This window comes from Felis catus, chromosome D3 (assembly GCF_018350175.1).
Source record: "Felis catus isolate Fca126 chromosome D3, F.catus_Fca126_mat1.0, whole genome shotgun sequence".
In the NCBI taxonomy this organism is placed as follows: domain Eukaryota; kingdom Metazoa; phylum Chordata; class Mammalia; order Carnivora; family Felidae; genus Felis; species Felis catus.
Window position 1 is genome coordinate 36,974,313 of NC_058379.1, and position 12,234 is coordinate 36,986,546.

Consider the following 12,234-nt stretch of genomic DNA (forward strand, 5'->3'; position numbering starts at 1 on the left):
CAACCCCAAATCCTAAGTCTCGATATTGTGTGCGATGTTCTGTAGACAAATCGGCCTGAAACTTGAGCCGTTGGCTCTCCACAGATCGGAAGGGACCATACTTTCTTCACTACCGCCTTTTCATTAGAATTTCTTTAACTCTGAATAAACAGTAATGTCTCAGGGGGCTCTGGGGTGCTGTGACAGCAGTAAGATCCAATGACCCTTGGGGCAGGAATTCTGTAATTGTTCATCCTAATGTCTGTCTTTAACTAACAGCTGTGTACTCTTAGAATTGGAAGCAAAACATACTTAATATTTGTACAAGAGCTTTTTGTCCAAAGAGCTTTTATGCGTTGCCAAACTCAATTTTTTAAGTCGCATGTAAAAGCTAAGTGGCCAATATTACCCTCCTATGAATGTGAAGAGGGTAATGACTTGTGTGTGTGACTTTTCCTATGCTTTACCCCCTCCTTGATGCCGTCTGGCCATCCCCCCCCCCCCCCCAGCCATTAGCTCAGCCCTGAGGGGGCAAATCTAATAAGGGAGGAGAAGAGAAAGTAGAATTGGATAAGTTAACCATCGGCTGGCATCTCTACAAAAGCTCAGGGATATGACAGTGGCTGCCGGGGGACTGGGAAAGAAGGTTAAAACTGTACGTTAAAATTGGTTTTGTATTTATTATCTGAAAGCCATCGCGCTATTCCTGTCACTCACCAGCAGACGTGAACATGAGCAGCTTGACTGTTACTCTACAATCATTTGAGAGACACATTTCTTATGCTGTTTCCCCCTAGAAGGCGCGGGGAAAGCTCTGCCCGACCCCGTCATTGCCAGGAGAGCGGGGCTCCAGCTGCCTCTTTGGTCCCCCGTAACGCTTGATCAAGGCTGACGCACCAGTGTGCCTTGCTGCTGTTCCCTGGCTGCAGGACGCCAGTTCAAGGGTTGAAACCAAATGGTGTCAACGTCTCATGCCACACTTGGCCCACAGCACATACTTAGCAAATATCTGACTTCTGAATTCCGTTGAATCAGACCTGCCGTCTACTATTCCAAGGACTGAGTGCCACTGCTCCTCGGGAGAATCAGAGTGGTTTCTCCTTGGAGAAAACCAAAGGCCTGTTGCCACTTAGGTTCAGGGTGGGATGAACACGCCATCACGGGGCTCCTTAGGCACATGCACAGGGCAAAGCACACACCTCCGTAGAACGGCCGTGTAATGCCATTCGACCAACATGAGCAGTAAGAGGAGAAAGCTGAGCCCGGAGAAGTACCCAGCTGACAGGTGTCCGCGCGCTGACGGCCGGCTGTGCCCCCGGGGCCCAGTCAGCTGTGCTTTTTGTCCTTCAGGTAACTGAAGAGCATCTCCAGGCCCCCCTCCACCAGTTCCGGCAGAGGCTTGGATAGCGGGTTGTGCGAGATGTGGAGCCCTTTGTCCATGGGATTCCAGGCAATCCGCCCCAGCCTCCACAGCAGGTAGAGCTCGTCCGGGAGGGTCTGGATGTCATTGTTGTTCAGGTTCAGGAGCTCCAGGCTGGTGAGCAGGCAGAGGGAGCGCGGGAAGGCGTGGATGTTGTTGCTCTCCGCGATGAAGATCTGCAGGCCCACCAGGCACTGGATGCTCTCGGCGATGTTTTCCAGGCGATTGGAGCCCACGTGCAGGAAATCCAGCTCCTTGAGCGCAAACACGCAGAGGGGGATGTGAGCAAAATAGTTGTTGCTGAGGTTCAGCTTCCTCAGCCTGGAGAGGTCGGCGAAGCTGGCCGGGAGCTGGGAGAGGCAGTTGTGCGACAGGCTCAGGACCTCCAGGCTCCTGCAGGCGCTCAGCTCGGCCGGCAGCTCGGTCAGGCAGTTCATGTTCACGAACAGGACCTTCAGGCTCTTGAGGAGGCCGATTTCTCGAGGCAGGCTCCGCAGGCGGTTCCCGCATAAGTTCAGGACCACCAGGCGACTCAGCTTCCCCACCTCGGGCGGGAGAGCCCTGAGCTGGTTGTGAGACAGATTGAGTTTCTGCACCTCAGACAAGCCCCACAGAAAGTCGGGGATGTCTGTCATTCCCTTGGTGACCAGGCTGAAGCTGACGTGGCGCATGCCCCGCTTCAGCAGAGACCGGGGGTCCTTCCCCGAGAGGAGGGTGTCGTCCCACGGGGAGAATTGCTGCCTCCCGCGTGGGAACACCATCCTCCGGGGGCCCTTGTCCTTGCAGCGAGCACTTGACGGCTTGGCCCCCATCTCCTTCCTTTTTGCCCCCTGGCCTCTGATGCCCCAAGGCTGGGATTGTGTCCCCCAGCTGCCAAAAGCCGAGCTGTCGCAGGCAGGGAGCCCACAGAGGGGTCTCGCTGGGGCCTCGCAGATGCCCGAGACGCCCCGCCGTGGCCTGTCCCCGAGGGTGGGTTTAGGTGGCTTCTCTCTGAGCACCCGGGCTGTAATGATATACTTGTCCCTGAGACTGCGGAACTGAACCGCTCGATTCCCTCTGAATGCCACAAGGCAGCTGTCACTGTCATTCGGCCCGAGTTTTATTGGCCTGGTGTGTGCAAAGAGGTCACAGGGAGGCTGCATCTAACTTCTCCCTCACAGCTTTTCTTGGGTATCAAAGCTCAGCCGGCGATAAAGCAGCCCATCCCCGAAAAGAAGCAAAGTGGAAAAATAAAGCAGGCCGTGCAAGTGCCAGACTGTGTGCATGGTCTCGGGAACCCGTCTGGACCCCTTCAGAGTGACAGTGAGCTTCAGGAATGCTAGTGGCTAGAGTTATGTTTCCAAGGCGAAGGATCGTTGGATAATATCATGCACGCCCGTTTCAAACTTTGATGAATTGTGCAGTTGTGAAAAAGTAAAGGGAAGAACCTGGGCACCTGCAGTCCTCCGGGCCAAGGGTTTCTGCACAGTGCTTATCAGAGGTGACTCAGGGAGGAGAGAGTGAAGGGGCCCAGGACCCCCCCCCCCCATGCTCATTTCAACCAGAGATGCTCTGCAGTCATCTGTTTCACTATGGGCATCTGGGTTTAGTAGGGCACACGTTACATGTTTGAACAGCCACTGAGGCTGTCTTAGTGGGGTTAGACAGGGTGCCTATTGAACAGGGTAGAGAGTCTCCCTGGAGCAAGCCAGTCAACCAATGAATGAATGAATGAATGAATGAATGAATCAATCAATCAATCAATCAATATCTCCCCCCCCTCCCCTCTTTCTCTCCCTTCGTCCCTCCCTCAACACTTTCCTGAATTAAAAGTTAACTTATACCTCGGAGTATATAGTTAATTACTGGCATCGTGGGCTGAACTGTGTTCTCTCAAATTTCAAATAGTGAAGTCCTAACCCCACGTACCTCAGATGTGCCTGTATTTGGAGACAGGGCCATGTGAGGACACAAGAAAGAGACAGCCATCTGCAAGCCAAGGACAAAGGCCTCCAAAGCAACCAATCCTGCTGACATCTTGACCTGAGACTTGTAGCCTCCAGAATGATGAGAAAATAAACTTCTGTTGTCTAAGCCACCCCATCTGTTGTGCTTAGTTACGGCAGCCCTGGCAAATGGTGGAGGAGGAGGCAGACACGTTTGTATACATGAAAAATCCTAAAAATAGGTGGTGATTATGGAGAGAAGCGATATCAAGGGTGAGGACCCAGGTTCTGAGAAAAGGGCTGGCCGTCTGTAGCGAAGGCTGGCTTGGGCCGGAAGCGTGTGGCTTTTGCTGGCAGCCTTCGGCAACAGCAGTTGTGTGTCCTGCAGAGCGATGCTGGTCCCATGACCATGCTCTCAGAGCTGTGACCACTAAGCCAGGAGCTGGAGCGGGGCCCCGGCTGGACACCACCTGGGGAATCTGCAGGTCCATCCACGCAGGGGCCAAATAGGGGGCAAGAATCAACAGCTTTCTTCTTTGCAGTAATTCTCCCTCTTTCCTCTTAACATGTTCTTTTTCCAGTAAATACTTTTTGAGCATGTATCAATAGCCAACGTTTATCAAACATTCACTATGTGAAAGGCATGAAACTAGGCAGTGTACAAGGAGGTTGAATGTTAAAATCATGGCAATTTTACAGGAGAGGACAGGAGGATAGAAAGGGGTCAACTTACTTATGCACAATCAACTCACTTGTCCAAATTCAAGTATCTGGTCAATGGCAGAACCAGAATTCACACCCAGTTAATCCAACTCCACAGCCCAGGCTGGAACTGTCAGAAGACTCTCAGCTTAACCCTGTAGAAAGATGGAATAACTATGGCCAGGATATGGATTTTTGTTTTCAAATTAGTAGAAAGTAGGGCTGGAGGGAACATGGGTAAAGAGATGCATGCATAGAAATAACTATATGCATAGAAATTTCTACATGCATAGAAATAACTACATAGTTAAGTGTTAACCCTTATCACTCTACCACCAGCACAAGCAGGAAAATCAAAGTTATATGTCATTCCAGAAGACTTTGGCATAAGGGATTTAATCCCTTCCAAAAATAGTTCGGTCATTCTCTAGCAAGGTTTGTATATATCAAACGAATGAGCTATGCGAATAGCTGTTTCTTCTAAGTTTTTGAAATGTAGATACTGCCCACTTAGTTAGCTGTGGTTATCCAGTCAGAGAATGGTTCACCTCTAGGATGGTCATTGTGTCTGGGCAGTGTCCTCATCTATGAAATGGACCACTGCGGGGGTGGTACAGGGGGGAAGGATTTCCCAGAGCTCCAACCCACCATGTGAGTGGGATTCTCACTGCAAAGCAGACCACCCTAGGGAAGTGAAAGACATTAACCTCTTTTCCGGTGAAAGCATGCCAAATCCAAGGCAGCTTTTATTTTGCTTGCATTAATAATGGTCCCTGGAGAAAAACCAGTAACGGGGCACGCTGTTGGCTTTAGGGCTGGCTCCCTATGTAGCCCACCTATCCGACTTTGGCCAAAAGAGGCATTCCAAGACTCTCCGAATGAATTTCACCTTGGGATAAATCTCGGAATGAAGCTTTCTTTGTCGAACAGATTTTTGAAATTCCAGATCATTGTAAGTCATGTGATCATCTTTGGCACCTAAGAAAGTTACAGAATAATTGAAATGGTTTAGTATGCCCAATGTGTTTACTACATTTTTGTATATTCCTATTGATTCTTCTTCCGACATATGAAAGTCAACGTTTATTATTTCTTTAATTTTTTTATTTAAAAAGTTTTTTTAATGTTTATTTTTGAGAGAGAGAGAGACAGAGAGACAGAGCATGATTGAGGGAGGGGCAGAGAGAGAGGGAGACACAGAATCCGAAGCAGGCTCCAAGCTCTGAGCTGTCAGCACAGAGCCCGATGCAGAACTCGAACTCACGAACCTTGAGATCATGACCTGAGCCGAAGTCAGATGCTGAACAGACTGAGCCACCCAGGCGCCCCTATTATTTCTTTAATTTTAAATAAAATAAAATTGAAGTGATAAGAATATAAAATAGGTTATGAAAGCATCCAAAGCTCCCTCTGAATTCACACTAATGGAATATCTACTGAAAACAATTCTTTTTATCCTCACTGTGGCTCTTAAGCTTATGTCTACACATCACGTCCATTAATTTTGGAAGAAAGTAATGTGTGTGTTTAAATAGTGTATTAAAATAACCATTTTGCTCATTTAAATTTTAAAATAGAAAATGTAAAAAAGTGTGGACAATCCCGGTTAACATCTTGCATATGTAAATGTAGATCTTTTCCCCATGCATATCTACCTCAATCTATTTTCTTTTACCAAAGAGAGAGAGAGAGAGAGAGAGAGAGAGAGAGAGAGAGAGAGAGAGAGAAATCAGCTGTCTTCATCAGGTATCCTCAGAGGCAGTGCTTGAGGCCAAAGCCATGGGGCTAATGATTCATTGAGGAGTACAACCCAGGCGAGCAAAAGTACAGGAGAGCCTGCGAAGTAGGACAGGGAGGCAGAGCAAATTTGAGCAGTGCTTCCTGAGCCCGACACTTCCTCATCCCGCACAGCCTGTTGCTAGGTTTTGCGGACATCCGCGGAGAGGCTGTGTTAAACCACCGTGTCTCCAAACAGCCCATGGTGAAGCCTCTGCAACATGCACGTAATGGGGAAACCCTACATAGAAAACACAACACCCTAATTCGTGGTTATTAATGGTCTATGACCCACAGGACAGTGATGGTGCATGGTAAGACCTCAGTATAAATGGCAGCTATTATATACATATACTGCCCCCAATGCACACACACACACACACACACACACACACACCCCTCTAGATCCATTTACTGAACATTCTCCCTGTGCTTGACTTTTATTATGCTCTTGTTCATGAATTTCACACTCTTTTCAAGGCCAATCAAACCTGTATCCAAGAAATACCTCTATCTTTCACTCACCTTATATTTCCAGTGTATTTCCCACAGTGTTAGGAGCTGTTTTAGATACTGTTACATAGTCTATCAATATTTAGAAGACTAGAGAGGTGGATATTGCTAACCCCATGTTCAATATGAGACAGCCGTGCTTTGGTGGGGTTAGCTCACACTCCACAAATCTAGTTAGTATCAGTTACCATCAACACCTGGGTTGTCTGATCTAAATTCTGTTCTCTTTCTACCATGCACATATCCAGCTCGCCCCTGCACAGTTTTCTCCTTAGTCAAGTGGCCTGTTATTATTCTGATTAGAACATGCCCCAGCCTTCCAGCCCATAGTGAGCTCAGCAGGAGGCAGCACAGCCCTGCCGTCAATGTCATAAGCCCTGATTGCCGTGGCTGACCGCCTTGGGTTTTAATCCTGAGTTTATTACTGGAAGGCCATGTGACCTTGGGCAGACTACTTAGCTTATCTGTATTTCCCTGTCTCCATATGTGAAGTGGAGATAGTCCTAGTACCTGCAAGGTTGCTATGGGAATTAAATGCCTTGATACACACAAGATGCATAGTACGTGGCTCCATGCACAGCCCGTGAATGGAAGCCTGACGGAGCTTGGGGGAAGATGGCCAATTCCACCACTTTCTCCAGGGGTTCAAGTGTGGGGAACTTCAGGACAGAGCGAGCCTGGTCCCTTTCATCTCCTGGAGACTTCCCATAACCAAGCTTTTCAGCAATCAGCTCTTCCCAGAGAACAGGCTTTCCTAGAGAGCAAGAAATTCAAGGGGAGGTTCTCAGGCGCATCCAAATTGAGCTGCTTTTCTCTCCAAGTAAAGCTTCTGTTGCAAAAGCCTTTGTCTTCAGGTTTCAAGTTCCTTGTCTCCCCTAGAGCCCTGAAACAATTCTGAGGACGCAGTAGGTGCCCAATAAATGCTCACTGAAATGAACAAACATTTGAGGCCTGACAGAAGTTTGATGTGAGGAAAAAAAAGAATGCACAAGGCACTTAGTTGTCCTGCTTGGTTTTCGTTGCTTCTCTGTGACTATATTTTGACATTTGTCTGCCTAACGGGTCTCTGGGAGGATTTCCCCCACCTTCCATGTGCATGGGCTGATCCCAGAAGCCCTGATGTCACCTCCATCACAGCACGTGACAAACAAAAATCTGTCAGACAAGCCAGGCCCATTTCATCTTTCAGAGGAGGCCGCCATGCCTGCTCAGGGAAGGTCCTGGTCCTGCCCTCCCGCAAGATGCACGGCATTGAGTGGGGAGGCCCGGCCCTTCGACGTCCTTGTCTAGAAATGGGATAATCGTGCTTCCTCTTCCCTGGCCTGTTGTGAGGACCGAACGGAGCAAGTGAAGTGAGCAGCACAGCACCTGGTGCATTCAAGAGCCCACCGTAACTCATCCTGGGCATCATGGCCAGAATGTTCTAGAAGTCAGTTCCTACCAACCCACTGCTTACAGGCCTTCCAATGACACACCCATGCCCACAGACTCTCTTGTGGGCCAGAGTCACCCACGTGCCCCATCACAGTCTCATGTCCTACCATCCACCCCCAACACACACACTTGACTTGCCGGCAATACTGAGGTAGCAACTGCCCCGCGTACCCTCTGCGTTTCAGGATGCCGTTCCTTTGTTATGCTGCTCCATTATTTCACAGGCTGACGCCACTCATGCTTCACACCACGCACAGTGTCACCTCCTCGAGGGAGCTTTCATGGTGTCCCCCCTTAACTCCAAGGCTACCTGGACATCCTTCCTCCCTTCCTAGAGTGTCCCGAACTGTCCCTTATCACACACAGTACTCACCACCTCCTATGGCTGCGGTTCTCATGGGGCAGTTTGGCCCCTCAGAGGACACTTGGCCATGTCTGGGGATGGGCTCGGTTGTCAACCCTGGGGTTGGTGGGGGTGCCACTGGCGTCTTGTGGGCAGAGGCCAGGGATGCTGCTGACACCCACAGCAGAGAGTTATTTGGCCCCAAATTTCAATAATTGTGAGCCTGAGAAACCTGCCCCTGTGGGAATCATCAGCTTCTGTGCCAGTCTCCTCACCTGGACCATAACTGTGCTTGTAAATCGTATCCACCATTGTTTGCTCCCCTTGAGTGCAGGAGACTGGCCAATGGAGGCCACTGACCTATTCAGTGAATCGTGGCTCCTCCCCCACTAAGGCTTCTCATTTATGAATTGAGCCCACTCTATGTTGAGACGGTTACTGCCCCTCTCCTACTATGTGGCCCACATGACCAGAAACCCAAATAAAACCCGCCTTGGTTATCAACCGGTGTCCAACTTCTAGTTCTACAGAATTCCATTGCTAACATCATCCATGCAGGAACAGAGAGCTCACAGCAGGGCCACTTCACCCTGCAACCTGAGCATCAACAGCTCCAGCCTGTCACAGGAATCACGCCCTGTGCCACTCTCAGAAAACACGGAGTCTGCCTTCGCTGGCCAGCTGCATTTCATTAAACCATCCCAACAAACGAAAATTGGGTTTTCAAAAAGGCTGTTTGCACAAAGAGATGCATTTTGTTCTTGCACACCGTTTCCTCTCAGGAAACCCCTCCCCGAGCTAACCCCAGCTCTCCCGGCTGAGTCTTCCCAGCGTCTTCCCGTCGTCTGTCCTCCCGGAAGCTGAGTGACAGCGAAGGCTTTTATACTCCTGCTCATGTGCGCCTGATCATCAAAGCACACTTCATGCTTAAACGGCACTGAAGGAAAGAGGAAATAAAAAGCTGTTTTGATTAAAAGTCGAGGGAGTAATCAAACACCAAATCAGCATTCTGCACGTTCAGTTTGTATCAGAAAGCAAGGTCATGAATTTAAGAGCAGTGAGATGCTATATGATACCCTCGGACCAGAGTAGCAGAGCTCATTAAAGATCAAGTCTCCTTTTAAGAAGTTTCAAATTATTGTGGCATTTTAAGATTAATACATTGAAAAATGGCTAAAAAAAAAAAAAATGAGAAGCAGAGAGACTACGTTCAGTCAAGTGAACCATTCAGTCCAGTCTGAGATACATGCTTCTCCAATAGGAATTTTAAAATATGTGTGATGTGCATTTAACTTACGCGTTTGATAAATTATTCCCTTAACATCTTATTTAAAAACTCCTCCAACTCAGGGAGCCTGAGTGGTTCAGTCGGTTAAGCGTCCAGCTCTTGGTTTCAACTCAGGTCATGATCTCACGGTTCCCTGAGATCAAGCCCTACATCAGGCTTGATCTATTCCAAGCCTGGAATTCTCTCTCCCTTTCTTCTACTCCCCTGCTCGTGCATGTGTGTGTGTTCTCTCTCTCTCTCTCTCTCTCTCTCTCTCTCTCTCAAAATAAATAAATAAACATTAAAAAAAAAACTACTGGGGTGCCTGGGTGACAAAGTCAGTTAAGCATCCAACTCTTGATTTCAGTTCAGGTCACAATCTCATGGTTCATGAGCTCAAGCCTCACACTGGGCTCTATGCTGGTGGTCCAGAGCCTGTTTGGGGCTCTGTCTCTCCTCTCTGCCCCTCCCCCGCTTGTGCATTCGCCTTCTCGCTCTCTCTCAAAATAAATGAATAAACATTAAAAAAAAAAATACCCTCCCCCAACTACCTATTACTGTTCTCACTTCAGATTTTGCTTAAATGGTTAGCAGGAAGGAACCTCCCTCCCTGTCAAGATGATAAGGTAGAATATTAAGGGGAGGAAGCCCTGAGTCTGAGGGAGTCCACATCCAGTTTCAAATCCTTGGTTACAAGTTGGGCTTTGCAGTCCGAGAGCTTAGGATCAATTCCCAGCTCTACCATTTTCTAGTGGTGTGATCTGGGCTGTTGACTTAGGCTCTCTAAACTTCAGTTTCCTCCTCTGGGGGAAGGGGATAATAATAACGTGGCATTGCTTTGAGGATTCAATGGAATAAAGCAGGTAAACTGCTTAGCCGGGGCCGGGCATAGAGTAAAGTAACTGCTGAGCATTCATGATGACAAGTATTATTACTGTTCCACTGGTTTTGTGACTCTAGACAAGTTTGCAGCTTTGCTGAGTCTGTTCTCGGATCAGACGTAGAACATAAGCAGTAACGACCCAGGGCTGGAACTCCATTAAGGGACAGCCATCACTGCCAGTGCCATCATGGACATCGTTGTCTTATAGGCATCTTTTAAGTGAGCAGAAGCTGAAAGAAAGGGAGTTAAGATGCCTCTTAGCTTAGAAACATATACATAAGTGATGGCAACTGTATACAAATTACATAAGCACATGGGGCGCATTGAAAGAAAGCAGGAAAGAGTAGAAACTGATTTTGTTACAGTGTCAGGCATGTGGATGAAGGTTTTTTTTTTTCTTTTTCTCTGATTCTACTCATGTTATAACTGGGTAATAATAATACTTTAAAAATCTGTTATTGTATAAAAGCACAACAAATCCCCATATACCTATCAGCCCCTTTCAACAATTAATAATAACTTTTTTAGTCATGAAGGAAAATTCAAGTCAGCACTGTTTCCAATTGTAATAACTTTCATAAATGAACGAGACAGGGGCTCCTGGGTGGCTCAGTCACTTCAGTGTCTGACTCTTGATTTCGGCCCAGGTCATGATCTCACAGTTCGTGGGATGGAGTCCTGCATCAGGCTCTGCACTGACAGCATGGAGCCTGCTTGGGATTCTCTCTCTCCTCTCTCTCTCTCTCTCTCCCTCTCTCTTCCCCTCCCCTGCTCTCTCAAATAAATAAGTAAATAAGTAAATAAATAAACTTAAAGAAAAAAACTTTTAAAAATTTAAAAAAAAACCATGAACGAGACAGTGAAATTGTCCTGGAATAAGCAGGCGAGGAAAAAGGGTCTGGTTCAACTGAAAACTTCACTCTGGCTGGCTCAAAGTAATCCAGGTCAAGCCCAAGTGTGTTCATGCCACAGCATCCCCTGCATTCATTGGACAAGCATTAATGAAGTGCTTGCTGGGTACCAGGCTGGCTGTGAGGTCCTAGGAACACAAAGAAGGGAAAGCCACTGGGGGAACAGCAAAATCAAAGCCAAGTCCCCTCAGTTCCTATTGAATTCCTACTCTCAATGTAACACAATATTTCTATGCATGGTTACGAGGGCTGTAGCAGAAATCTGTTTTGCTGGGAAGAGACAGAAGGACAAAGAAGCTCTGTGAGGGATGGGAAGGTGCAGAAAGGTTCAGGGGAGGCAGGAGCCTGGTTTGGCCATGGTGGGGCCAGGCGAGAGGAGGCTCCAGCAGGAGAACCTGCCAGCACTTTGGAATAGAGGCGTGGATACAATCAGGTGGGAGGAGCAGCGGCAGGTGGGGCAGAGAGAAGGTAGGGAGACTGAGTATCACAGAAAAGAAATGGGAAGTGCACCCCTGAGTGTCGCTTTTCTCAAAATAAATCACCTTTAAAGAGTTATTTGACTTGAGAGTTAAAGACCTGTCTTGTATAATGATGATTCTGCTCGATGTAAGTTTGAAGAGGACGTCATTGCTCTGGTGTCATACTTAAAAACAAAAAATAAATACGTGGCTTTGGCTATCAGTCCCCAAGGGTCGAATGAGCACGCATCTAGGTATTTGCAAGATTTAATGACTTAATATTGTAATAGATTCTAAATATCTCTTTAAAATAATTAAAAAGAATAGGGGTTCCTGGGTGGCTCAACTTCGGCTCAGGTCATGATCTTGCAGTTCATGAGTTTGAGCCCCGGCATTGGGCTCTGTGCTGACAGCTCAGAGCCTGGAGCCCGTTGCAGATTCTGTGTCTCCCTCTCTCTCTGCCCCTCCCCCACTCATGCTCTATTTTTCACTGTCTCAAAAATAAACAAAACATTAAAAAAATATCTCTCTGGGGGCCCCTGGGTGGCTCAGTCAGTTGAGCGTCCAACTTCGGCTCAGGTCATGATCTCACGGTTCGTGAGTTCGAGCCCCGTGACAGGATC

General features: G+C 47.9%; 1 protein-coding gene across 1 annotated transcript; it reads right to left on the reverse strand.

Moving 5' to 3' along the window:
• Window positions 1-635: 635 nt before the first annotated feature.
• On the reverse strand, window positions 636-2,463 carry LRRC30 (leucine rich repeat containing 30). The gene has a single exon (XM_006938789.5). The coding sequence runs from the start codon at window positions 2,209-2,211 to the stop codon at window positions 1,306-1,308; it is 906 nt and encodes a 301-aa protein (XP_006938851.2). The 5' UTR covers window positions 2,212-2,463; the 3' UTR covers window positions 636-1,305.
• Between the last annotated feature and the right edge of the window lie 9,771 nt (window positions 2,464-12,234).

What these genes read in the sequence shown, in the direction of transcription:
- LRRC30 (XM_006938789.5), bottom strand. Translation starts at nt 2,211, where the DNA reads ATGGGGGCCAAGCCGTCAAGTGCTCGCTGCAAGGACAAGGGCCCCCGG.